Genomic DNA, 27,527 nt, shown 5'->3' with positions numbered 1-27,527 from the left:
TCCTGCACAGCAACACCGACGACGTTTTGTAAGTACGCGGTGATCTCGCGCGTTTTTTCCCGCAACTCGACGAGTGGCTTTTTGTTAAACGGGTTGATGACGCGACCGCGCGTGAGGGAGCAGTTTTCGTGTCCGTGAAAAAGACAGCCGTGAAACTGATAGACGGTCTGCGTTTCCGAATGCCACCCATCGACGCGAATTCGCCTTTTTCCTAACTGTTTTTCTTTTGAATTAAATTTATGTCGAATGTGAATGTTTTTAGAAAACATGACCCACTCTAACCACTCGCGACTCTTTTGACCGTACACGTCTCTTTTTTCCCCCTTGAAATTATTTCTTTTTTACGGATGATCGGGTGTTCCGTCGGCATGTTTTGACATAAGGCCCAGAGATACAAGGCGTTGGCATCGAAACCCTCTATGCTTTGTACGGGTTTGCTGATGTCGTTGCGAATAAACGTGTGAGATTTTTCGTGATGGCGGTGAAAAATGATGGAGGGACCGCCTGTGATGTTGTCGCGAAGCAGCGAGTGGATGTCTTTCGTTTTGTCATCGAAAAGAGAAAAGTAGACGTCGGAAGGCAGAGTTTTGAAGAGATAGCGCAGTGTGATGCCGGGAGCCGAAATAGCGTCTTTCACCATGTCTACACCGAGAGTAGCATAGAACGTGATCTGGTTGTCGAGCGCTTGCAGAAAAGGCACAACGTCGAGGTTGTTGTACCACATCAGAAAATCTCGCAGCGACGTCATGTTGCGAGTCTCCCAGACCTGTTGACAGTAGGCGTACTGCTCGTCTGTGATGTTGCTCTGTTTGAGTGTCGAATAAAACGCGGCGTGGGGAGGGAGTTGCTGTTCTTGTAGTGTGTCGAGAGAGGTGACGTATTCGTAGGGGAAGAAACCTTTTTGCTCTGTGACGTTGTAGGCAGCCAAGTACTTTGCGTAACTAAATCCCGGCGCGAGAAAATTGACGACGTCTAGAAATTTCAGCTTTTGGGTGCAAATGCACAAAAATGCGTTGTGGCGCTTCACCACAAACTTGAATGGGTTTTTTGTCTCGTCAACATCGTCATCGTCTGCTTCTTTTTCGCAAAGGACAAACCGGCGAACGAGGTAGGGTTTGATGACGTTGATGTCATATTTTCCCGAGTTAAACCCTATGACCGGTAGTTGACGCAAGTAGTCGTCGAATCGGGCTCTGAGGGCGGCGGTGGGAATTTGAATACTATCAGGGGAGTTGTTTTGTTGTTGATCGACAGCATCTAGCTCTGTAAGCACGTCACTAAATCGCTCACATAATAAAAGATAAGACCGGTCCGAAATTTTTTCTAGATGATCGACCATGCGATCGATCAAGTTTTGAGAGTCGCCGTCGCTGACGAAACAAACCGGCGATTCAAAATCTGGAACGTTACTGGCTACCGACACGGACAAGGGAACGTGTTGGGCTGTGTACCGCGTGTTGTTGCTGTGGGGTTGGGGAAGACTAGAGCGATCAAAATAAACTTCAAAATCAAAGGTGGCCCTATACGGAAAAACAAACGACGTATCGACCGAAAACCCGTGCGATTGTAAACTTTCCAGGACGGAGGGTGTACCCTGATAGACCCCGCCTTGATACGTCTCTTTTACCTTATCACCCTGACATGTCTTTTCGTGTCGCTCCATCATCCAATTTTTTTTCCAAAGTTTTCCGCACTTGGGACATTGAAACGCGTGTTGAGCTTGTCGATGTCGATGATGTGCATGAAATGTTGCTTGTAATTAAAAGACGGAGAACGTCTGTATACTTGTACGCGCTCCGCTGGAGGGGGACGAGAATGGAGGAGACTGACTCTCATCAAACTGAAAAACATCGATATTTACTTTAAATTTATCTTCTAAACTCGGCAGATCTAGCAGGGTCACTCCTGGAAAGTCAGAAAAAGAAGCAGACGCGGACCATTGGTTGAACAGTTCTCGCGCAGGGATCTGTAACGAGTGTGCCATCATGTCCACCTCCTTTTATGTCAACCCCATCGCCGACTTTCCTATCGGTTGTTGTACAGATGATGCTTTACCCGAATACATACAAAATAACAAAAGCCTGCATACACTTCAAACAGACGAACACAACAGACAGGGCGTACCGTGACAATCTTTGTTTTTAGAGCCCTCGCATTACACCGTGGCGCCAACGCACACTCGTTACAGATCCTGCGCGAGAACTGTTCAACCATGGTCCGCGTCTGCTTTTTTCTGACTTTCCAGGAGTGACCTGCTAGATCTGCCGAGTTTAGAAGATAATTTAAGCGTAAAATTATCGATGTTTTTTCAGTTTGATGAGAGTCAGTCTTCTCCCATTCTCGTCCCCCTCAGCGGAGCGCGTACAAGTATACAGACGTCTCTCCGTCTTTACATTACAAGCAACATTTCATGCCACATCATCGACATCGACAAGCTCACACACGCGTTTCAATGTCCAAGTGCGGAAAACTTTGGAAAAAAAATTGGATGATGGAGCGCACGAAAAGAGCATGTCAGGTGATAAGTAAAGAGAGACGTATCAAGGCTGGGTCTATCAGGGTACACCCTCCGTCCTGGAAAGTTACAAATCGCACGGGCTTTTCGTCGATACGTCGTTTGTTTTTCCGTATAGGGCCACCTTGATTTTGAAGTTATTTTGATCGCTCTAGTCTTCCCCAACCCCACAGCAACAACACGCAGGTACACAGCCCAACACGTTCCCTTGTCCGTTGTCGGTAGCCGAGTAACGTTCCAGATTTTGAATGCCGGTTTGTTTCGGTCAGCGACGGCGACTCTCAGAAAACTTGATCGATCGCATGGCTCGCATCATCTAGAAAAAATTTCGGACCGGTCTCTATCTTTTATTATGTGAGCGATTTAAAGTGACGTGCTTACAGAGCTAGATGCTGTCGATCAACACAAACAACTCCCCTGACAGTATTCAAATTCCCACCGCCGCCCTCAGAGCCCGATTCGACGACTACTTTGCGTCAACTACGGTCATAGGTTTAACTCGGGAAAATATGACATCAACGTCATCAAACCCTACCTCGTTCGCCGGTTTGTCCTTTGCGAAAAAGAAGCAGACGATGACGATAGGTTGACGAGACAAAAAACCCATTTCAAGTTTGTGGTGAAGCGCCACAACGATTTTTGTGCATATTTGCAACCCAAAAGCTGAGATTTCTAGACGTCGTCAACTTTCTCGCGCCGGGATTTAGTTACGCAAAGTACTTGGCTGTCCTACAACGTACAAGAGCCAAAAAGGTTTCTTCCCCTAGCGAATACGTCACCTCTCTCGACACACTACAAGAACAGCAACTCCCTCCCCACGCCGCGTTTTATCGACACTCAAACAGAAGCACAAACATCACAAGACGAGCAGTACGCCTACTGTCAACAGGTCTGGAGACTCGCACTGACGTCGCTGCGAGATTTTCTGATGTGGTACAACAACCTCGACGTTGTGCCTTTTCTGCAAGCGCTCGACACCAGATCACGTTCTATGCTACTCTCGTGTAGACATGGTGAAAAGACGCTATTTCGGCTCCCGGCATCCACACTGCGTATCTCTTCAAAACTCTGCCTTCCGACGTCTACTTTTCTCTTTTCGATGACAAAACGAAAAGACATCCCATCGCTGCTTCGCGACAACATCACAGGCGGTCCCTCCATCATTTTTCACCGCCATCACGAAAAATCTCACACGTTTATTCGCAACGACATCAGCAAACCCGTACAAAAGCATAGAGGGTTTCGATGCCAACGCCTTGTATCTCTGGGCCTTATGTCAAAACATGCCGACGGAACACCCGATCATCCGTAAAAAAGAAAATAATTTCAAGGGGGAAAAAAGAGACGTGTACGGTCAAAAGAGTCGCGAGTGGTTTTAGAGTGGGTCCATGTTTTCTAAAAACATTCACATTCGACATAATTTAATTCAAAAGAAAAACAGTTAGGAAAAAGGCGAATTCGCGTCGATGGGTGGCATTCGGAAACGCAGACCGTCTATCAGTTTCACGGCTGTCTTTTTCACGGACACGAAAACTGCTCCTCACCGCGCGGTCGCGTCATCAACCCGTTTAACAAAAAGCCACTCGTCGAGTTGCGGGAAAAAACGCGCGAGATCACCGCGTACTTACAAAAGTCGTCGGTGTTGCTGTGCAGGAAAATGTGGGAGTGCAAATGGGAAAGACAAAAAAAGACCAACCCCCAAATCTCCACCGTTATACGCTGTAAAAAGCTCCCTCCTACAGTTCCAACGATATCCCACGAAACGACATTTTAGCCGCCGTGAAAGACGAAACGTTGTTCGGCCTGGTGCAGTGCGATCTTCACGTCCCGAGGCGTTGCGCGAACGGTTAGCGAGATGACGCCCATCTTCAAAAAACATTCATGTCACGCGCCCGACATTGGTCCTTTCATGCGAGCGTCGCGGAAAAAAATATAAACTGTTGACCTGTTCCACAAAACGCTCATCCGCAGCTATGTCGGCAACAAAGTTTACTAGCGACTCCTTTGTTTAAAATGGTATTTGAAATGGTCTCATAGTCACTGCCGTTTACCTGGTGATAGAATACCACCCAAACCTTGCTTTAAGGCCTTTGCGACATGGTCACCAGCGCGCGACGCCAAGGAGACAGCGATCCGTCCAAAAACATTCTGAGCGAAACGTTCAAACTGCTAGGCAACAGTGCTTACGGCAAGACGCTCACCAACATCGCCAGGCACTGCGACATTTACTACGTCGGTGACTCTGACTGTGAAAAACTGATAAACGACAGTCGCTTTCAAAAACTGACGGAACTGACGGAAGACTTGTACGAGGTAGAGATGGCCAAAAAGAACATCAACTGGGGCCTCCCCTTGCAAATTGGCTATTTCGTCTACCAGTACGCCAAACTGAGAATGCTTCAGTTTTATTACGACTGCGTGGACAAGTACGTAGACCGCAGCAACTTTCAGCTGTGCGAGATGGACACGGACTCGCTGTACATGGCTTTGGCGGCACCTCGCTTCGAAGATGCCGTCCGTCCTGAATTGCAACAACAGTTTTTTCAAGAATACACGCAATGGTTCCCGGGACAGCATGCGACCAACATCACCGAGACTTTGTGACCAACAGCAAAACAAACCACAAACCTGGGACCTCTGTCTGTCCTGCTGTCTCCAACCGGCTCGCGACGACAAACGCACACCGGCTTGTTTAAAACAGAGTACAAGGCGATGGGGCATCGTGGCTCTCTGCAGCAAAACTTACATTTGTTTCGGTGACACGCAAAAACTCAGCACCAAGGGGCAAACTAAATACCAAAATCAACTTGACCACAGCATTTCAAACAGGTTATACAGACACAGCAAAGCCCAGCGGTGATGCACACCGGTTTCAAAAACAGATGGTAAATCTATGGTTTACCTACCAACAACACCGCAACTCCTTGTCCTATCTGTACATCAAGCGAAAGGTCCTTGCCGATGGGGTGACTACCGTACCGTTGGATATTTGAGACTGCTGCTTCCCGTTTAGACTGCGATATCTTCAAAGCTGTGATAAAAGTTTATTCTGTTCTTGTGTGCGTCAAAACACATTTTTGCCAGTCAACAAAGCCTGCCTCCTCGTGGCGACTGGTGGACAAAGTTTATTAAAGTTTATACTTTTCTAAGCTTTGACGAAATGGGCTCTTTCAATACATTTTCCACAAATACAAAAAACAACCATTCACTCGGTATGACAAGATGAGGGGGTATGACAAAATGGCCGCCACGCTCGTGACCTCATCAAGATGGCCACCTCCATGCCACTTCCGGCAAGATGGCCGACAAGATGGCCGCCACGGATATGACCTCATCAAGATGGACGCACCCATGCGACTTCCGGCAAGATGGTCGACAGGATGGCCGCCACGGATATGACCTCATCAAAATGGCCGTCTCCATGCCACTTCCGGCAAGATGGCCGCCCCCGTGCGACTTCCGGCGGGTGTGACGTCACGGCTCCCCAAAACGGCTCCCCAAATAGGGGGTGAAAACAACATGCCTATACTACTTATATATATCCTCAAATTGTTCGTGTTTTGCTTTTCTACTTTTAGAGGTAGAAGCCCCTTAAATATAACATTTCTAAAACCGAAAATGTTTTCTTTATTTTTTTGGGGGGTAAACAATCTTTGAAAAGTATATCCGAATTTCCTCCCCTTGCTTACACTCTGCCTCCTTGGTTTATTTCTACTTGACTGCCTTCTTCCATCTCGCAAACACAGGTCAAATCGGTTTCAGGTCAAATTACTAAATAAGCTCTTGAACTTGTTCACCTCTGTTTCTCGTAAATTCAACAAGCTCGCGAAATCATGGCTGTGTAGTTAATTTTGGGTTTTGCTCTAATTTACAGTTTTGTTTGAAAATATCTGCCTTTTCACTGGGGAAATCAAAGCTTATATTTGCGATTCCAGTTTATTTTATCAAAGAGATACTCGTTTATTCTGTTATACTTGAAATTAAAGAAAATCTCACCGTAATTTATTAAGACATGTTAAGCAAGAATGCATAAAGCAAAGGAGCAGTATGAAATATTATTGCATATATTTTTGTTACATGCACAAACTGGTTTCTGATGCCCCGTGTAATGAGAAGACGGGGCGAGGATAACAAGGCGTGGTCTGTTTACTATTTATACTTGTGTGTAGCCTAAGCCCTTTTGTGTGGACTTTTTGTCTGAGTAGAAATTTCATACTCATGGCGGGTCGTGATGAAACAGAAGAGAATAAATGACAACACCCGACAAAGTGCTTTGCAAATTGAGATCAGTTTGTCTTTGTCTTTGTTGATTGGAGGTGACTGAATGTATTCAGGTATACATGAATGACAAAAAGTTCCTGACTGATATCGGGAAAACAGAATGAATTCTCAGAGTATAGCACTAATATTCCGGTAGAACGCAGTAGAAAGTATTGACTCCTGAGTAACCAGGGAAACGAATACTTGCTCGGTGTGTCATACACCTGGTCAGGTGACTGAGTAACCAGAGAAACGAATACTTGCTCGGCAGAGTACCTCCTTGGTGTACCATACATTTGGCCTTAGTTTGTAGCAGATTCTGTAAAATTCCATTTAAAATTTAAAAAAAATTAAAGTCGTGGAAGAGTTCCTACCTCCGGTGCTGTAGATTTTTTCATATCAAAATGTTGTAATGGAATATTTGTTCAACCGTGGTGCTGCCTGGTCTGGAGCCAGACTATTTATTCTTCTAGCAGTTCTTCAGTGGCAGTGTCACGGTTAATGATTTATCGATTACTTTCATCATGACTGCGTGGGTGGATGATGATGCTTGTGTAGTTCTGGCACTGCTGACTGTTTCATGTCTTTGAAAAGGTCTGACTAGTAATTGCGTCCATTCTTTGGGAAAATTTTTGGATTCTCAGACTCTTGATTACGGAGCAGTGATGATCTTTATTGTTTCATGTTAATGTTGAAATAATTAAAAATCTGTTATCTGGCATCAAAGTATTTGTCTTTATCATAGAATACAGTTTATCAAGGGAACATTGGGACACTTTTTTCTGTTTTTGTCATTTAGAAGACCATCCATTTAGATATACTTTCATATTTGATGTAGGGTTTCAACTGTGCCGTGCTCTGAGCTTGGTCTCTGGTGTTCCAAAAATTTTATTTGCCTCGTATACTTGGTGTGCGTGATCACTAAAGGATAGCCTTCCCTCTATCACCGAACCAAAGTGCATAAACTGGCAGCCCTCTACACCTGTTGTACTCATCTGATTGATTTGTATCGATGGAGAGAGAGGTTACTGCCAACGACACGGCTAAGGAGCGGTCTACACACATCTCCGTGTACCCTTGGAAAGTGCGAGTGAAGCCTAGGCCCTTTTGAATAGACTTTGCTAAAACGAAAGTTGAAGGCCAGGAAAACGAACACGAAAGTAGCACAAATATACTGACAGCCCTTGACTAAAGATATGTGCTAGTCGCGATCAAATAGAAATGCAAATGTATAAGACAACATGCAGCTAATTCTAGGAGACAAATCAAGTCATGTTTAAGATTTTTTTTAAAAAGCCCGTTTTAAACTCTAAAAAGACACAAGAACTAGTTATTTACCTATTTTACTTAGTTTACATCTTTATATATTGTTGGTATCTCTCTGCCACCAACTTTTCAAAAACGAAAGTTGAGGCCAGTACAATAAAATGAAAAATTTCTTGACGCCTTTGACTAAAGATTCTGGCGAGTTGCGACCAAACGGAAGAGAACAAGTGAGAAAACATTCAGTTGGTTCCAGTTCTACAGTTAAGTTAGCAGACTTAAGCTTAAGTTCACTTTTAAGTTCGCTCATGCACATCGGCCCTGGAGACAAATCTGTGAAAGTTCGTAGAACACTGCTAGAGCGATCACCAATTTTTAAACTTTAAAAGGGTAGATATTTCAGGATCTCGTACGGGGGACATAGAACCTATGACTTTGTACAAAGCTTGGTCACCACACCATAAACTATAATCAAACGACATAAGCTGGTCTGGTTTGGCCATGTGACCCGGCACAACACTCTGTGGATGATTGTTCTTCAAGGAAGAAGGTGGACACCAAGAAAGAACTGGTTTAAGAAAGTAAAAGAACCTGTTGACCATCATTCATGACAAGCCTGAGTGGCTGGCCTCATCTATTCATGTGCTCCCGACAAAGACCAGAACCAGTCATGGGACGGATTGAATGAATGGCGATTTCGAGCCGCTCTCTTGCATCATAAAATCTAGAGGTGCATGTAAATAGTGCCATGTTGCCGTAGATACGTATTGCACACTTGCATTTCTCGAATTGCCACGTTTATTTGTGCTCATACAAACACACTTGCGCACACATGTTGATTCAATGCACTCACACATTCTGGATGGATTTACAATGATTGTTTTTACAGAAAACATCTCGATCTTTAGCATGTTGACGACACGTATCAAAACGCTTTATCGTTAAGGTCGCTCAGGGGTCAACAGATCATTTCCCCTTTTGAATTCTAAGGCATAGAAGTTATACAATACAACACTCGCACTGGTACAGAACTAGTTCGCGCACTTGATTGCAGGACAGATCAGATGGACGAGTTCAAGTCTGACAGTCGAGGATGTGAACATGGCGGTCAGCAGGAAAACAAAAGATCAAACAACAATATATTGCCTTTACATAAAATCTTGTCGCTGAGTGGAAAATGAGACAAAGTAAGCGTTTAAAAACACACTTTGAAACTGCTAGTCCTCAAAAAGCTGCTCAGAGGCCAGTATTAGTAAATACATTCAGCTGAAATCAAACCCATTCACACTTCTTCACACAACAGACTAGAGTAGACGATAATGTTTTTTCAATGGTGGCTCACTGTCCATTTTGAGAACTTTTAATCGTTTCATGTAGCCAGAGTACAAGGAGTATACTTAAAATATAATATATCTTCCACTTGTATTTACATGTGATGACATGTCCTCTTGAAGCTGTACCAATGGAGCTACATCGGAGGCATGGACTACCAAGGCAGTGTCTTCTACATGGACGTCGAAGACCGGACGGTTATCTAGAATTCAGTACTTTCGGTTCATAGCCAAAGTTTTAGGATACGATGCCGTTGAATGGTAGGGATCGAAAATAAAAACAACTTGAGATAAAACTCATGCACCTCACTCCTGGCTTCTCCCCATCCCAACACCCTCCCAGAAACCACCACGTGTGCAGAGCAACTGAAGGGCCTGAAGTAGCAAATGATGTCAGCTTTATTTTGTTCACTGACAGCAATTCTGGTTTTACCGATATCAGTCAGGAACTTGCGGCATGGCTAGGAACATGTTTTCCTTCGCTGGAAAATGGTTAAATTGGGGAGGGACCATATGAGCTGGGTCTGAATACTCGACTTCCCACTTAAGACAATGACGAAAAGACTCGTTTTAAAGACCTCGAACACAAGCCAACTGCAAGTTTTGAAAGTTAAGTCAATAAACTTATGTCTGACTTAAGACTTTACAAGCAGCCATCCACTGGTAGTCTGAAATTATTTCTACAAGGCACAATCTGTTTGACCAACGACTGACTTCTGTATTCAGATTTTTTTTTCATATCCTCCTTTCTTTTGTATTTACAGTCCAAAAAATGAGGTATTACACCATAGACATCAATGAGAGAAAAATGCGTTAACACGAGTGAAATCCATTGGCGAGGCTACAATATACTCCTTTAACAAAACTTTTGACTCATAATTTCCCGATTAAACAAACAATTATGTCATCTTCGTCTTGTATCCATAGAAAAGCATCAAAGAACAAAGATAATATTTGGACAAAATTCTTTTCTTTAGTCTACATCACAAACAGAAACGTGTCTACACCTGCAAAGAAACGGAAATTTCAGACCTATTCGTCATCTTTAAAATTATCATCGCACATGACAAAGTCTAATTGATTCTAAAACGAGCACGAGCATGAAGCTGTAAAAACAAATCACACTTGAGTGACTCGGTCAGCATCAGATATAAGCTCCAGGTCTTCCCTGACATCAGCTTTGGTTTTACCGATATGGTTCAACCTGTCCAGGACCTTGCTGGTAACAAGGCAATCACATGTGTGAAACTGTCCACGTAATTTTTGTCACGTGGACGAACAATTTTTGCAGATGACTATGAAAATCATGGATTCTAAGAACTCCCGGGAGCATGAAAAACAAATCAAACCTGAGCGATTCGGTCAGCATTAGATATAAGCTCCAGGTCTTCCCTGCCATCAGCTTTGGTTTTACCGATATGGCTCAACCTGTCCAGGACCAAGCTGGCAACAAGACAATCACATGTGTGGGACTGTCCACGTAATTGTTGTCACGTGGACGTATAATTATTGCAGATGAGTATGAAAATCGTGGATTCTAAGAATAGTAGTTGGTGATGGCCCATCTGACCTCAGTTACGGTCTTCACATAGTGACGATAACTGGAGACACACAGCAGACAAAAGTTGAGAAGGATTATCTGGAAGAAGAAACCCTGCAATAATACTTGTGTGTTTTAGATATAATAATAATTACTTAAATAATTAATAAGAATTCTACAGTGTTTTTCCACACAACTGAGGCGAGCCCGACACGCTTTGCGAGAGGATAAAAAGTTTCCATAAATGGACATAAATATATGTTAATGTGTGACAAGACCAGCTGTAACTCTGTGTCTACCCTAGACTGGAACTGAAGAAAATGAATGAGTGACACACGTCAGTCATCAATCCAAATATCGTTTTGGGCGGAGTTTGACTGAGATGAAACCGGACTGCCGACCACCCAGCATAAGTGTTTCATTTCTTCAACAGAGTAGGCGCAGTTCTTTGGGTGGAAGTCTGCTTATCCTGAGGCACAGGCCATAGAGTTTCAACCAATGAAATACTGTGTTCTAATATAAGTTTTTGTCACTGAAATGCAAGGACAAGATTTGATTGGCTAAACGTTTCTGAAAACAACAATCGTCGCACGTAGCTACGTCATTTTGGAGAAATTTTCCGAACATAAGACACTTGATTGGTCTTCGCAATGAGGAGTCGGTGTACTTACGAGCTGTTGGAAGGAAAGACTTGTCATTGCGACGCAGCTTTTTCAGGGACAGCAACCTGTGACTGGAAGTTGGACACTTTTGTAGCAGTTGAGGATCGACTGGGTGAGTACTTTGTTTTGGATTTGATCACAACCCACTTCAAAAATTATACATAATATATTTATTAATATATTATAAAATTAATGGGTGATTAGAAGAATTGTAGAGACTTCTTCTATTAATAAACAAGCTTTCTACTCATAAAATTTCCTTAGCCGTAGTTTGTTGAGAGATGGCTTTTATTTGGATTTGTTATATGGCTATGGGCTATGTCATGCATGCATATGTGTGTATGTTGTGCATTAACCTGTTTCCAATTTAGCATGTGTATGATATTATCGAATAACATTTTAGTGAAAAAAACCGGAAAGTGGAAACAAGGATTCAATATTTTAGGAAAAATTTTGAGAAAAGTTAATGTGAACTATTGTTGTTCATTATCTTAGAATATATTTGTTGCTATTCATTTAACTAGAGAGTGTTTTGATTCTTCTGTATTGGACAAATCGTTTGTTGAGGGATATAAACCGATGTATTCCTTTTTGCACCTAATGTCTGTCTAGATTATAAGCCACTAAGATGTCACATGATGTAGTTTTCATGAGTTAGGGTTAAGTTAAGAAGACCAAATCGCACGTTTTATTTTATCATACTTAGAGATGCCTGGGGGAGTTCATGGGATTTACAAAATGTCCGCACACTCACATGCTTGCACATAAACAAATTAACGCATCAACCAAACTAGTTTTTACATTTATTCATCCTTTGGAAATTCATGAAAAGGTAATGCTGGACACTTCTAGGCTGAACTCAACACTAGGGTGCACAGCAATTATGATGATCGGGTTTTCATCGTATGAGCCGACTTGGTCGAAAAACGCCTCACGTATCAACAGGACTTCAAACCGGAAGTGGTCTACCTTGGGATGAATAATTCTCTAAAAATCATCCATATAGGCCGCAGACAGCCGACGAGAAGCATACGTGTCCTGTCTTTTCCCTAATGGAGGTTTCTCGCTTGTGCCTCAAAATTTACTACCTTATTATGATCATTCACTTAAAATAAATTTAAGTTGCTGTGAACAAGCTCATGGACTGACTGCAATCTGCGATTGTATTGGCGGGCCGGATTCATTAAATGATATTGTGAACTGTATTTGGTTTCCCCAATCCCTGCTATATATAGATACCTCCCTCTGTATGAACTCATTGTTCTGTTTAACAATCATGTGCTGTTTACTATGTTTTGGTGTTTTCATTCGATGTCGATACTTTTCATAGACAGGAAGATATAGTTTGATGTGTTTAAATCACTGTTTCTATTTTGTTAAGGGCAGAAGTATTTAGACAGTAATTGACATTTGTTGTGACATTATGTTTACTTGCTAATATTATTATGTTTCAATGAAATTTGTTTTCAGAAGAAATGGGTGGTTGTTGCAGCCGATCAAGTAATGCGAGAGAACCGAGTAAGTTAAATCAAATAAAAACAACCGATTTCATTTATTTTCATATCTGTTAGCCTGTAAGTAAGAACTTCTGTAGAAACTTCCTCGCAGTTATCCCAACTACTGATCAAATAGAGTTTACACCTTCCCTGACCTCAAATGTAAAGAAGTTCTTCGGAAAATTTGTAAGTGAATCGCTTCAAATGTTACTCCTCTAAAAACCTAAAATATCAAAAACCAGAGAACCTTGTTGAAGTGCCTTGAGGCTGTGAACTGTAAGTGATCAACTGAAATGAAAATAAGGGCGCCAGTCTCTGCTTTTGTTGCCTTTTACTTAATTAATTAAGCATCCTTCGAACAAAGTCGACATTGAAATATATCATATCACCAGCTTTATGTTTTTTTCAGCTCAAACTGGAGTGCGAGATGGGCGGTTTGTTGTCGTACAAAGGAGTACTACAGACTTCCCTGGGGACAGCACGGGAGGATGGAGGTAACTTTAAAGCCCGTTTCAGCAAATCTTGAAGCTGTATTGTCACAAAAGTTATAAGGCTCTCTGTTCAGATCTCATGTTCGGGCACAAACATACTTTTACTGATTGTGAGACCTGAGCTTAGTGCTATCGGGTGGGTGTTATCGCTGGATACTCTAGTTCCATCCTTCTTCGTCAGCCTCCTCCTATGGTAAGTTATGGCTTGAAGGCCTTTAGATATTAAAAAGATTCTGTGCGCGCGCACACACACACACTGTCTCTCTCTCAACGGCTTCTTGTACTCCCAGTTCTTCTTCCTTTTCCTAGATTTTACATACAGGAAAAAATTTAAATGAACTATGACCGCGATTTTAAATGTGTACACAAAAATATATCAGTGAATTGTATATGTAAGTGCAGTCTTTCTTTGTAGTGGGGACGTCTACCGCATCACTGGAGCAAATCAGACTATGTACAACAGCCAGCCAGTGCCTGAGGATCTTAGACGCCAAATGGGCAGTGTAAGTTCCTTAAAGAAGTAAAACTGCTAATGGTAGGGGAGTTAACTTGCTACAGTAGACTATCCGATAAGTTAAATCATTAAGCTGCTAATGATAAGAAGTTACTTTGATATTTGTGCACGCAATATTTAGTGCTTCTATTCAGAAACAGATCCAAACAAATTTCTACCAATGTCGGTCAAAGAGGCGCTGAAACACTGATTTTTGTTCTCTCTTATTTTCAGGGCAACTTAACGATCGAAGGGGAACGAGCAAGGATAGAGTTTCGAGCGAACAACGGAAATATTGACCAGTATTTCCGATAAACAAAGAAATTCACCAGTGCAAATGTATATACATGTAGTTAGTATGGTTTCGGATGCCCTCCTTTGCACAAAACGATTGCGTTATGCAAAGGGGAACAACTATGTTATTAAGGGACGCCACTCTTTCAGCCATGCTGTTTTCATTGCTAGTTAGCACTGCGACATCATGCAACAATGAAAGTGAATCTGTTGTTTTAGTATTTTAGTAATTTGTAAGTCTAGTAATTTGAATTTACAACATTCTTTACCTTTTTTTTAAAAAAAGTGCAGCTTGTTATCCTTACCATGGTGATCAGTTATTATTAGCTCCCCCAACAACACGGCAACAAAAGCGTGTACCTCTCCCACCCACTGACCTACAATAAATGAATAGATCCCAGCTGGCTGTACCTGAAGTCAACTAGCCTCCATATTTGAACTCCCAAGGTAATAATGTCACAGTGTTTGAAATGTACTAGGCTGTATTTCCGTAAACTGCCAACGTCGAATGCCTTTTCCGTATCTTAAATTGTTTTAGCTCATGTCTTGATTTGATTTGAAACTAATGAGGTAGGTGTCACTCTGTTCATGCTCCACGCTGGCTTAAATGACTCTGGGAGAGGCCAGGTGATGAGGCTGCGTCGTGGTTTCATCAACCTCTCTGATAAAGTAGAAAGGGTGTGTCCAACAGTTTTAGATAAGTTCTCTCTATCACAACCCATTTATGTTTTTATCAGCGTATATATATCTACACATAAAAATATTAAATTGATCCGGCTGTAACGTATTGCAAATGTAACAGTCAGGAAGCAATGGAAATTTATTTTAAAAGTCATATAATAGCAAATCTGGCTAATGGTTTCAGTTCAAATTTTGAGTGATTTTCTTAAATGCAGACTGGTACTGTCAGATAATCAGTGAAAGTAACATCAACCTCTCCTTACAGGAGGATCAACAGGTGTTGTAAACAACTTTTGCCCTTTTTTATGTTGTCTACATGTAATAAAGCTGGCATGTTTTTTCACATTTTACTTCACTACAATGCTTGGCAGCAGTATAAGAGACTTGAGTGTTTAAGCTACTTCAGGAATAATGTTGTGATGAAGTCTACATGGATTTAGATCACGTGACTTTCCTCAGATTGTGCCAGTAGGTGCACAGAGAAAAATAACTCTTCCTCCAAAGTATAACAGATAACTTCAGTGCTGATGCTGTTACTACTACTACTACTACGCACACACACACATACACATCGGACTTTAAACTATAAAAACATCGTTTATCTTTATTTTAAAAGTTCTGATCCCCAGACCCAAAAGAATATTCAAAAATATACTACAATGGTTAATCTTAATCTAACAAATTATAATGAAGATAATGTGTGGTGATTTAAGTACAAAAAAACATGGACTTTGTCCAGTATATATATGTGTAAAATTTTAGAAACTTAGAGACATAAACCCTTCCATACGTCGATACTGTGCTAATACTCAACGTATTCAAGCAATTATTTCCCAGTTAAGCTTAGTCAAGGAAACAAAACGAAACTGTAATCCTCATTAGAAAAAAAAAAAACAACCACAATTACACTGAGTTCTATGCCAGACACAGTCCACAATATCAAGTTCCACTAATCCTATACTTAAAATAAAATATATCTTCCACTTGTATTTACATGTGATGACATGTCCTCTTGAAGCTGTACCAATGGAGCTACATCAGAGGCATGGATTACCAAGGCAGTGTCTTCTACATGGACGTCGAAGACCGGACGGTTATCTAGAATTCAGTACTTTCGGTTCATAGCCAAGGTCTTAGGATACGAACTGCCGTTGAATGGTAGGGATCGAAAATAAAACAACTTGAGATAACTCATGCACCTCAACTCCTGGCTTCTCCCACTCCCCAACACCCCTCCCAGAAACCACCACGTGTGCCAGAGCAACTGAAGGGCCTGAAGTAAGCAAATGATGTCAGCCTTATTTTATTCACTGACAGCAGTTCTGGTTTTACCGATATCAGTCAGGAACTTGTGGCATGGCTACGAACATGTTTTCCTTCGCTGGAAAATGGTTAAATTGGGGAGGGACCATATAAGCTGTGTCTGAATACTCGACTTTCAAATTAAGACAATGACGAAAAGACTCGTTTTAAAGACCTCGCAGACAAGCCATCTGCAAGTTTTGAAAGTTAAGTCAATAAACTTAAGTCCAACTTTAGTAGTATGAAATTATTTCTACAAGGAACAATTTGACCAACGACTGACCTGTATTCAGATTTATTTTCATATCATCCTTTTTTTTGTATTTACAGTCCGATAAATGAGGTATTCCACCATCGACAGCAATGAGAGAGAGAAAAATGCGTTAACACATCTCCTAGTGAAACCCATTGGCGAGGCTTCAATATACTCCTTTAACAAAACTTTTGACTCATAATTTCCCGATTAAACAAACAATTATGTCATCTTCGTCTTGTATCCATAGAAAAGCATCAAAGAACAAAGATAATATTTGGACAAAATTCTTTTCTTTAGTCTATCACACAAACAGATACGTGTCTCCACCTGCAAAGAAACGGAAATTTCAGACCTATTCGTCCTCTTTAAAATTATCATAGGACATGACAAAGTCTAATCGATTCTAAGAACTAGCAGGAGCATGAATCTGTAAAAACAAATCACACCTGAGTGATTCGGTCAGCATCAGATATAAGCTCCAGGTCTTCCCTGACATCAGCTTTGGTTTTACCGATATGGTTCAACCTGTCCAGGACCTTGCTGGTAACAAGGCAATCACATGTGTGAAACTGTCCACGTAATTTTTGTCACGTGGACGAACAATTTTTGCAGATGACTAAGAAAATCATGGATTCTAAGAACTCGCGGGAGCATGAAAAACAAATCACACCTGAGCGATTCGGTCAGCATTAGATATAAGCTCCAGGTCTTCCCTGCCATCAGCTTTGGTTTTACCGATATGGTTCAACCTGTCCAGGACCTAGCTGTTTGGGTGGTTGCTGGCAACAAAACAATCACATGTGTGGGACTGTCCACGTAATTTTTGTCACGTGGACGCTTAATTATTGCAGATGACTATGAAAATCGTGGATTCTAAGAATAGTAGTTGGTGATGGCCCATCTGACCTCAGTTACGGTCTTCACATAGTGACGATAACTGGAGACATACAGTTGAGAAGGATTATCTGGAAGAGGAAACCCTGCAATAATACTTGTGTGTTTTAGATATAATAATAATTACTTAAATAATTAATAACAGTTCTACAGTGTTTTTCACACAACTGAGGCAAGCCCGACACGCTTTGCGAGGGGATAAAAAGTTTTCATAAATGGACATATATATATGTTAATGGTGTGACAAGACCAGCTGTAACTCTGTGTCCTACCCTAGACTGGAACTGAAGAAAATGAATGAGTGACACACGTCAGTCATCAATCCAAATATCGTTTTGGGCGGAGTTTGAGTGAGATGAAACCGGACTGCCGACCACCCAGCATAAGTGTTTCATTTCTTCAACAGAGTAGGCGCAGTTCTTTGGGTGGAAGTCTGCTTATCCTGAGGCACAGGCCATAGAGTTTCAACCAATGAAATACTGTGTTCTAATATAATTTTTTGTCACTGAAATGCAAGGACAGATTTGATTGGCTAAACGTTTCTGAAAACAACAATCGTCGCACGTAGCTACGCCATTTTGGAGAAATTTTCCGAACATAAGACACTTGATTGGTCTTCGCAATGAGGAGTCGGTGTACTTACGAGCTGTTGGAAGGAAAGACTTGTCATTTCGACGCAGCTTTTTCGGGGACAGCAACCTGTGACTGGAAGTTGGACACTTTTGTAGCAGTTGAGGATCGACTGGGTGAGTACTTTGTTTTGGATTTGATCACAACCCACCTCAAAAATTATATATAATATATTTATTAATATATTATAAAAATTAATCGGTGATTAGAAGAATTGTAGAGACTTCTTCTATTAATAAACAAGCTTTCTACTCATAAAATTTCCTTAGCCGTAGTTTGTTGAGAGATGGCTTTTATTTGGATTTGTTATATGGCTATGTCATGTGTGTATGTTGTGCATTAACCTGTTTCCAATTTAGCATGTGTATGATATTATCGAATACCATTTTAGTGAAAAAAAAACCGGAAAGTGGAAACAAGGATTCAATATTTTAGGAAAGATTTTGAGAAAAATTAATGTGAACTATTGTTGTTTATTATATTAGAATATATTTGTTGCTATTCATTTAACTAGAGAGCGTGTTGATTCTTCTGTATTAGAGAAATCGTTTGTCGAGGGATATAAACCGATGTTTTCCTGTTTGCACCTAATGTCTGTCTGGATTTTAATCCACTAAGATGTCACGTGATGTAGTTTTCATGAGTTAAGGTTAAGAAGACCGAGTCGCACGTTTTATTTCATCATACTTAGAGATGCCTGGGGGAGTTCATGGCATTTACAAAATGTCCACACACTCACATGCTTGCACATACACAAATAAACACATCAACCAAACTAGTTTTTACATTTATTCATCCTTTGGAAATTCATGAAAAGGTAATGCTGGACACTTCTAGGCTGAACTCAACACTAGGGTGCACAGCAATATAGTCGTTCGGTTTTCATTGTATGAGCGGACTTGGTCGAAAAACGCATCACGTATCAACAGAGAAGCATACGTGTCCTTTTCCCTAATGGAGGTTTCTCGCTTGTCCCTCAAAATTTACTACATTATTATGATTATTCACTTAAAATAAATTTCAGTTGCTATGAACAAGCTCATACATCAACTGCAATCTGCGATTGTATTGGCGGGCCGGATTCATGAAATGATATTGTGAACTGTATTTGGTTTCCCCCATCCCTGCTATATATAGATAATTTCCCTCTGTATGAACTCATTGTTCTGTTTAACAATCATGTGCTGTGTACTATGTTTTGGTATTTTCATTCGATGTCGATACTTTTCATATACAGGAAGATATTATTTGATCTGTTCAAATCACTAAGTTTCTATGTTATTAAGTGCAGACAGTATTATTAGTATTAGTATTATAATTAGACAGTAATTTATATTTGTTGTTACTTTATGTTTACTTGCAAATATTATGTTTCGACGAAATTTGTTTCAGATGAAATGGGTGGTCTTTGCAGCCGATCAAGTAATCAGAGAGAATTGGGTAAGTTAAATCAAATAAAAACAACCGATTTCATTTATTTTCAGATCTGGTAGCCTGTAAGTCAAAAATTCTGTAGAAACCTTTCTATCAGTTATCCCAACGACTGATCAAATAAATTGAGTTTACACCTTCCCTGACGGCAAATGTAAAAAGTTCTTCAGAAAATTTGTAAGTGTATCGCATCAATGTTACTCTAATAACCTAAAATATCAAAAACCAGAGAACCTGGTTGAAGGGCCTTGAGGCTGTGAACTGTAAGTGATCCACTGACATGCAAATAAGGGCGCCAGTCTCTGCTTTTGTTGCCTTTTACTTAATTGATTAAGCGTTCATAGAACGAAGTCGACATTGAGGTATATTATATCATTAGCTTCATGTTGTTTTTTTTAGTTCAAACTGGAGTGCGAGAGGGGAGAGTTGTTGTCGTAACAAGAAGTACTACAGACTTCCCTGGCGACAGCACGGGAGGATGGAGGTAACTTTAAAGCACATTTCAGCAAATCCTGAAGCTGTACTGTCACAAAAGTTATAAGGCTCTCTGTTCAGATCTCATGTTGGGGCACAAGCGTATTGTTACTGATTGTGAGACCTGAGCTTAGTGGTAGGTTTTGGGGTTCTCGTGGGATACTCTAGTTCCATCCTTCTTCAGCCTCCTCCTATGGCAAGTTATGGCTTGAAGGCCTTTAGATATTAAAAAGATTATGTGCACACACACATACTGTCTCTCTTTCTCAACTGCTTCTTTTACTACCAGTACTTCTTCCTTTTCCTATGTTTTATATGCATTAAAAACATTTATATAAATTATGACCCCGAGTTTTAACTTTTACACAAAATATGTAAGTGAATTTACGTCTTTCTTTGTAGTGGGAATGTCTACCGCATCATTGGAGCCAATCAGGTTATGTACCAAAGCCAGCCAGTGCCTGACGATCTTAGAAGCCAACTTGGGGAGGTAAGTTATGTTAAATAAGTCAACTGCTAATGGTAGGGGAGATAACTTGCTACAGTAGACTCTCACATAAGTTCCTTAAATCATTAAGCTGATAAGAAGTAACTTTGATATTTGTGCATGCAATATTTAGTGCTTCTATTCAGAAAAGGACCCAAACAAATTTCTACCAATGTCGGTCAAATAAGCGCTGAAACAATTATTTTGTTCTCTCTTTTTTGCAGGGCGACTTAACGATCGAAGGGAGACGAGCAAGGATAAGGTTTCGAGCGAACAACGGAAATCTTGATCAGTATTTCTGATAAACATAGACATTCACTTTAATGAACACCAGTGCAAATGTATATATATATATGTAGTTAGTATGGTTTTGGATGTCCTATACTTTGCACACAACGATTGCGTTATGCAAAGGGGAACAACTATGTTATTAAGGGACGCCACTCTTTAAGCCATGCGGTTTTCATTGCTAGTGAGCACTGCGACATCATACAACAATAAAAGTGAATCTGTTGTTTTAGTATTTTAGTAATTTGTAAGTCTAGTAATTTGAATTTTAAATATTCTTTACCTTTTTTTTTAAAAAAGTACAGCTTATTATCCTTATTATACATGGTGATCAGTTATTATTAGCTCCCCCGACAACACGGCAACATAAGCGTGTACCTCTCCCACCCACTGACCTACAATAGGTAATAAGATCCCAGCTGGCTGTACCTGAAGTGAACAAGCCTCCATATTTGAACTCCCAAGGTGATAATGTCACAGTGTTTGAAATGTACTAGGCTGTATTTCCGTAAACTGCTGACGTCGAATGCCTTTTCCGTATCTTAAATTGTTTTAGCTCATGTCTTGATTTGATTTTGAAACTAATGAGGTAGGTGTCACTCTGTTCATGCTCCACGCTGGCTTAAATGACTGGGAGAGGCCAGGTGATGAGGCTGCTTCGTGGTTTCATCAACCTCTCTGACAGAGTAGAAATGGTGTGTCCAAAAGTTTTAGATAAGTTTTCTCTATCACAGGCGTTGTAAACAACTTTTTTTCTTTTTTTATATTTTCTACATGTAATAAAGCTGGAATGTTTTTTTTCACATTTTACTTCACTACAGTGCTTGGCAGCAGTATAAGAGAATTGAGTGTTTAAGTTACTTCAGGAATAATGTTGTGATGCAGTCGACAGGGATTTAGATCACGTGACTTTCCTCAGGCTGTGCCAGGGGGTACGCAGAGAAAAATAACTCTTCCTCCAAAGTACAAGAGATAACTTTAGTCCTGATGCTGTTAATATTTTAATACTAAAACACTTTTAATATAGCACTAAGGCTGAAAGCAATTAGCCAGCATGGCATACACCTCCAACCCAACTTATTCACCCAACAAATAAGCAGAGAACACAAAACATACGCACGCTGCGCACGCATATACACACGCACTCATCTGCGCTTGCGCGCACAGACACACGCGCGCACACACACACAAAACGGTATTTAAACTATAAAAACAATGTTGATCTTTATTTAAAAGTCCTGACCCCAGGCCCAAAAGAATATTCAAAAATACTGTACAATGGTTAATCTTAATCTAACAAAGGATAATGAAGATAATGAGGTGAGGTTCTTTAAGTACAAAAAAACATTGCTTTTTTTATCAAGTATATACATTTATATGTATGCAAAATTTTAAAAACTTAAAGACATAAATTATTAAATACTTCTATACTGTGCTACGACCAATAATTTCCCAATTAAGTTTATAGTCAAGGCAACATAAACGAAACTGTGTTTCTCATTTGAAAAAAAAAATGCCAAAACAACACAATTATACTGAGTTGTATGCCAGACACACTATCACTCCACAATATCAAGTTCGACTAATCCTGAAGAGACAGTGTTACCTATAAAAAAATCTGTCCACCAAAAGCACACGCACGCATACAGTCACATGAATTATTTGGAGTAAAGTTGATTCAAATTGGCACCAAAGCATTATGAAAGTTTTGGCAGTGTTGGAATCCTACACCACTAATAACATAATAGAGAGATCGTGCTATAGGTCGTTACATATTGTTTACAAAATATTACATGTTGCGACCCAATGTTACATTTTTTGACTTCATGTACGAAGCAAATAGCTGCGTTTAAAAATGTTAGCCGAGCAATGCCATATTTTCTGGTCAAAACTAGAATTCTAACCATCGTCCAGGAACATGCACGGCACCACTGTCTTTGGCCTGCTGGACAATGGCCTGCTGAACGCCTTCCATTGCTGAAGCGTCTGAACTGGGCGCCACCTGGAGGATCCGGTCCCCCACACCCTGGCTGCGCACCGGGTCCTGCGCACTGCTGCTGCTTGCCACATCCGTGGTGGTGGCCCCACTTCCGCCTGACGGTTTCGAAGCAGTCAGCAAGGCTTTGCCTTTAGGCTCTCGGGAACTTACTTTGGGAGAAACCGCAACAGGATTGCTGTCTGCAGTGACCACGCCTGTCTGTCTGAGGTTGATGCAGTGGCTAGAGAGCTGAACACCGTTCACGATCCCAGCGATTTTGAAACGAATATCCTTGCATTGGGCATTAAGCTCTTTAGTTTTATCGATGACCTCGCCATTGGCGTTGAGAATTTGGACATCCTGAAATTTGAGGAAGTAGAAGGGCAAGTTGGTGACGTTTTGGACATAAACCACTTCGCCAGTCTCCTTCATCTTGATGTAGACGAGACCTCGCTTTGCCGGCAGGGTCATGGTCACAGGGATCTGGGGACAATACACACACATACAAAAGGGTTAACAGCAGTAAAAGAGAATAAACAGGTCACAGAAGATTAGAAGCAGACAAGACTGCGTCTGAGTTTGGCCTCGTTAATGTTTTGTAATCTTTTTCTAAATGAAAATCTGTCTTGCTGGCTGAAAAGGTTAGAAGGTATTAGCTGATGGATGTTAAATATCTGGACACTGTTACATATTCTTTATCTTTTTTTGTTTTGTTTCATAACTGACTGTTTGTGTCGGGTATTCCGCTTCTGTTGCTGCTAATATCGTAGAGGTAGCTAACTGTCTGACATCTGGAATGATGACCACAGACAAAACAGAATTGTTGTTAGTTGCATAGAAAGGTGTGACACACTGTAAATATCTTTGTCTGACAGCATCTTGTTGTCTCCTGGGACATTACCTCAAAGTCAGCAACCATCGATCGCTCCTCCATGACGACGGTGGCGGTGTAGTGGCTGTGGGGAGCCACAGTTATCTCGCTTGTCGCAGAGGTCGTCACTCTCTCCTCGTGTCTTTCGCCCGTTATCTTGGTAACCTGCGAAACATTCCAGTGAAGATTTGAGGAAAAATACACTTCACCTCGCCAGCTGCCATCCAGATGACAATCGCGAAGAAGTCAGTTAATTAGCCTTTGTTAATTCATGAAAGTAAAGGTACACTCGTGACCTTTCGGTCGTTGTGAAGTTAATTTAAAAAGACTAAAGGCTGTAAAATTTGTTGAGGATTGTGTAAACTCGGTGCGAATCTAGATAAATACACTTGTATTCTCGAGATTCTTCCAAAAAAAAAAAAAAAAACCAACCCCCCCCAAAAAAAACCCCAAAAAACCCAAAAAAAACAAAAACAACAACCAAAAAAAACAAACAAAAAAAAAAAACAACAAAAACAAACACCATGCGCAAGAAAATGTGACATTTGTACACAGTACGCTTAATTAGCAAATGAACACAGCTCTTCCGTTGGATGAAGAATTTACATATTAAAATAATAAAGTGCAGCTCTGTCATTTGTTTCCTTGACCTCTTTCTGTGCATAGTGAGCCTGTTTCTCAAGAAAAACCGTTCAGGGTTACATTTGAAGAAGCTGTCTGCTTAGATGAACTTTACTTAATCATGAGAAACACATTTCACACAAAATTAGTCCGTTAAAGACATTACTACTTCTTGGTCACGTGTTTTATTGTCTTAAACAAATTACATTGTGTGTGTGTGTGTGCATGTGGGCTGGAGACAGAGGCAGTGAAATATGTAGGTAACAAACAAAGAAGTTAAGAGAGGTCTTTTATTTGCGAGACAACCGAGAGAAAAAAAGAAGAAAGAATAAAAAAACTCGGAGGCAGCTTACCTTCACATGAGTTTCAATGTCGATGCCAACTTTACCCTCCCCAGTAACTTTGGGGACCCCGAGAGCAAAATTAGCTTTGCCACCGATGGAGAATCCTCGGTGGTAGGTGACCTCGACAGACGCTGACCTCTCCTTCTGGAAGTTGAAGTTGTACTTCTGCTCGGTTTCCGTGTCGTTGTTGAACCTCGTCTCCAGGCCGATCATTTCCGGTACCCCTCTCCCTTCTTGGACGGCTTGTCGTGCGCCATCTGTGTCTGTCTGAGAATAACAACAATGACATCGATGACAATTACGATGACGAGGATGACGAAGACGAAGACAACTTAAAATATAATTAGGTCAATGATGATCCCGATGGTAACAGCAATGCTGACGACGATAATGACAATGCTGAAAACAATGACGAAGCCACCAACGTCAGCAACAACAACTGCTACTGTTTACTGATGAACACAGTTTATAAAAAAATTGCTATTTATGGTTAATCTACACACGAAAAAGTTGTTACATTTTAAAATCTGCTTATCCTGAATATACTGAACATTTTGACTGATCTCTGGATGACTAAACTAGTGATGGCTGCTCACACTCAGATTGTGTCGTGTTTGTCCTACGTGCCTCACTGTTATTTTGGGTGGCCCTTGTTCAAAGTGGTAGTAGTTCATTGGAACCTCTATGGTGAAGTTCTCCCTCTTGATAAACTTCCTGCGGAAACTGAAACGGGCAGATTTACTTGAACAGTTTTAATCATTTAAAATATAATTACATTTATCATGGGCCCCAAAAAATGCTGTTTAGTGAAGCTATTGGATCACTTATTGCAAGAACAATAATGTTATGTAACAGCAACTTAAACTGCTCAATGTCCATCAGTTGCGGCGTTTTTGATGTATTCTACATTCACGCTGACCTGTGACCTGGATTTCCTTGTCCCTACTATCTAGGTTGACTAAGTGAACCCCATTCCCCCCACAGAATTATTCCTGTTTGACAGTTGAAGACGCACGGGCCATAGGCGTGGATGTACATGTCCCAGGCAGCTTCTGCCAGAACTTCTTCCACATCAATGATGAGTGGATTCGGTTTCTCCTTCTCATCCTGCTTTGGGAAAGCCAGACTGTACAGGAGGCCCATGTTTGTTGACTGGGGGGATCTTTTAAAGGCAAAAGTTTGAATTAGTCCTAGAATTATCATGTTTTGCTTAGAAGAAAAATTCTCTTCCTTTAAAACGTTTTAACAGTTTAAAAAAATTAATTTGGTTTAGATGGAATCCCAATAAAACAGTTACAAACAACTGAAGACTTTTTCAAAGTACTTATAAAAAATGACTGATCAGTAGGATATTTATTAAATGCAGGTATGATAAGATAAACGACGGTCGTTTGCTAGAATGGATTGAAAAGTTTGTACTTACTACCGAGGTGTCCAATCTAGCCAATGCAAATAGCTGTTAGCGGGCAAAGTAGGGGAGGAAGGAAGCGGAGTTGAAGTGGTATGATTACCGTAGAGCACAGCTGATGAGAAAAACAACTCAGGGGGAGCTACATCCGTGTGTGTGAGTCCGCAACTGTCAGTAGGTGAGTTCGTGAGAAAAGTGTGTGTGTGTGGATGGATGTTGTGGCGGGCGTGTGTAGGTAACTCTCTTGTCCATCCTTGTATCTGTATTCTTATGTGTACTTCCGCATTTAAATTTGAGCATGTGGATGAGTGGGTGTGTGTGTCTCTCGCTCTCTGTGCACATTCGCGTGCCTCACTCTACTAATGAAGGACATGCGGACTTGCATAAGTCGCGTGTCGAATGCTGGCTTAGCCCGAGCCTTAGTTCTGAGGGGAGGAGGGGGTTGCTGCGTCATAATCTGACGCAATTTTGTAGGTTTTATTTTACGTTTTTGGCGGGAAAAAAGAGGTGAAGGATCTCGATGGCGGCGGATTGCAGACCTCTGTCTTCGGGAGTGAAATTCCAGCTAGTGTTCCGGTCGTGAGGACGGACTAGAAACCTTAAGTGGTGGTGACTGGGAATTTTTTCTGGAGATGGCGAGATGGAAGATGTATATCGCCGCTCATCTGTTTGTAAACGTCAACAACATCGTCAACCCTTTCGAGAGGAGTGAGGGGGGCCAGCTGGAGGAGAGGAAGAGGGAGGTAGGGGTCAGCGCTGGGGTGGCACGCAGGGCCAGAGGGCGGGCTGCCGCCCAGCGGACACCTTGAGCGGACATTTGACCTGCTACCCCGCAGTGCGTGCGGGTGGAGTGTCCTATTTGTGATCACTTTGTATCTCGCCTGTGCACAGGGCAACTGTTTTACTGTATTTATTTTTGTTTGTTTATTTTATCTTTTTTTTTTATGTAGGTGTTAGAGACGTATGAGATGTTTCTCTTGCATTATTTTACGTAGTTAATAAATTAGTTTGTTTTGTAATGTGAATTTTGTCTTTGTCATTGCTGTGTGGTCTGCGCTCAGCTGGGTTCGAATGGTTCATCGCAGGCCGTCTCTGGACGAGCGAGGGGTTGGGCGTTCGTGCCGGCGGTTACTGGCGTGCATCCTGCGACGTCTCGGGATGGTACGCGACAAGGAACTTAACTTCCGTTTGTCAAATCTCATTTCCTCTTGTTTTGTGAATCTGACATAAGGAAGAAGTCTAATCTACTTTGTTGCAATGCATTTTCCCATGCCAAATGTATCATAGTACTTATGGACTTAGTTTGCACTGCATAAGCCCAATTGTTTAATACATTCTTCTAGCTGTCAACAAAATTGTGTATCCTCCTTAATATTTATTAATTATTATTTATTATATAATTTTTTAAAAATTATTTTGTCCACATATACTACCAATTAAGAACTTTGATGTTTTTATCACTACCATAGCATGATTCCCTGCATTACCTCTGCAGCTTTTAAAACTGAAAATTTAAA

General features: G+C 41.1%; 3 protein-coding genes across 4 annotated transcripts; 2 read left to right on the top strand and 1 right to left on the bottom strand.

The window, feature by feature from the left end:
- The first annotated feature begins 11,493 nt into the window (after window positions 1-11,493).
- Window positions 11,494-15,369, top strand: LOC112554977. 2 transcript variants are annotated; one of them, XM_025223068.1, is made up of 5 exons: window positions 11,494-11,683; window positions 13,045-13,089; window positions 13,477-13,561; window positions 13,974-14,061; window positions 14,286-15,369. In XM_025223068.1, the coding sequence occupies exons 1-5, from the start codon at window positions 11,560-11,562 to the stop codon at window positions 14,364-14,366; spliced, it is 423 nt and encodes a 140-aa protein (XP_025078853.1). In that variant the 5' UTR covers window positions 11,494-11,559; the 3' UTR covers window positions 14,367-15,369. The 2 variants fall into 2 exon arrangements, with proteins under 2 accessions (XP_025078853.1, XP_025078852.1); XM_025223067.1 differs by having other exon boundaries at window positions 11,498-11,683; window positions 13,042-13,089.
- A 2,305-nt stretch (window positions 15,370-17,674) lies between these two features.
- On the top strand, window positions 17,675-21,078 carry LOC112554978. The gene is made up of 5 exons (XM_025223069.1): window positions 17,675-18,224; window positions 19,501-19,548; window positions 19,939-20,023; window positions 20,416-20,503; window positions 20,725-21,078. The coding sequence occupies exons 1-5, from the start codon at window positions 18,101-18,103 to the stop codon at window positions 20,800-20,802; spliced, it is 423 nt and encodes a 140-aa protein (XP_025078854.1). The 5' UTR covers window positions 17,675-18,100; the 3' UTR covers window positions 20,803-21,078.
- A 928-nt stretch (window positions 21,079-22,006) lies between these two features.
- On the bottom strand, window positions 22,007-27,059 carry LOC112555290. The gene is made up of 6 exons (XM_025223626.1): window positions 26,026-27,059; window positions 25,618-25,764; window positions 25,199-25,325; window positions 24,612-24,869; window positions 23,668-23,802; window positions 22,007-23,249 (listed from the first exon to the last, which is right to left on the bottom strand). Exons 2-6 carry the CDS (start codon window positions 25,743-25,745, stop codon window positions 22,680-22,682), a joined length of 1,218 nt encoding a protein of 405 aa, XP_025079411.1. The 5' UTR covers window positions 25,746-25,764; window positions 26,026-27,059; the 3' UTR covers window positions 22,007-22,679.
- Between the last annotated feature and the right edge of the window lie 468 nt (window positions 27,060-27,527).

This window comes from Pomacea canaliculata, linkage group LG14 (genome assembly GCF_003073045.1).
Source record: "Pomacea canaliculata isolate SZHN2017 linkage group LG14, ASM307304v1, whole genome shotgun sequence".
Classification (NCBI taxonomy): Eukaryota; Metazoa; Mollusca; class Gastropoda; order Architaenioglossa; family Ampullariidae; genus Pomacea; species Pomacea canaliculata.
Note: the sequence above shows the minus strand (reverse complement) of the source record. Positions and strands in the feature narration are given on the sequence as shown.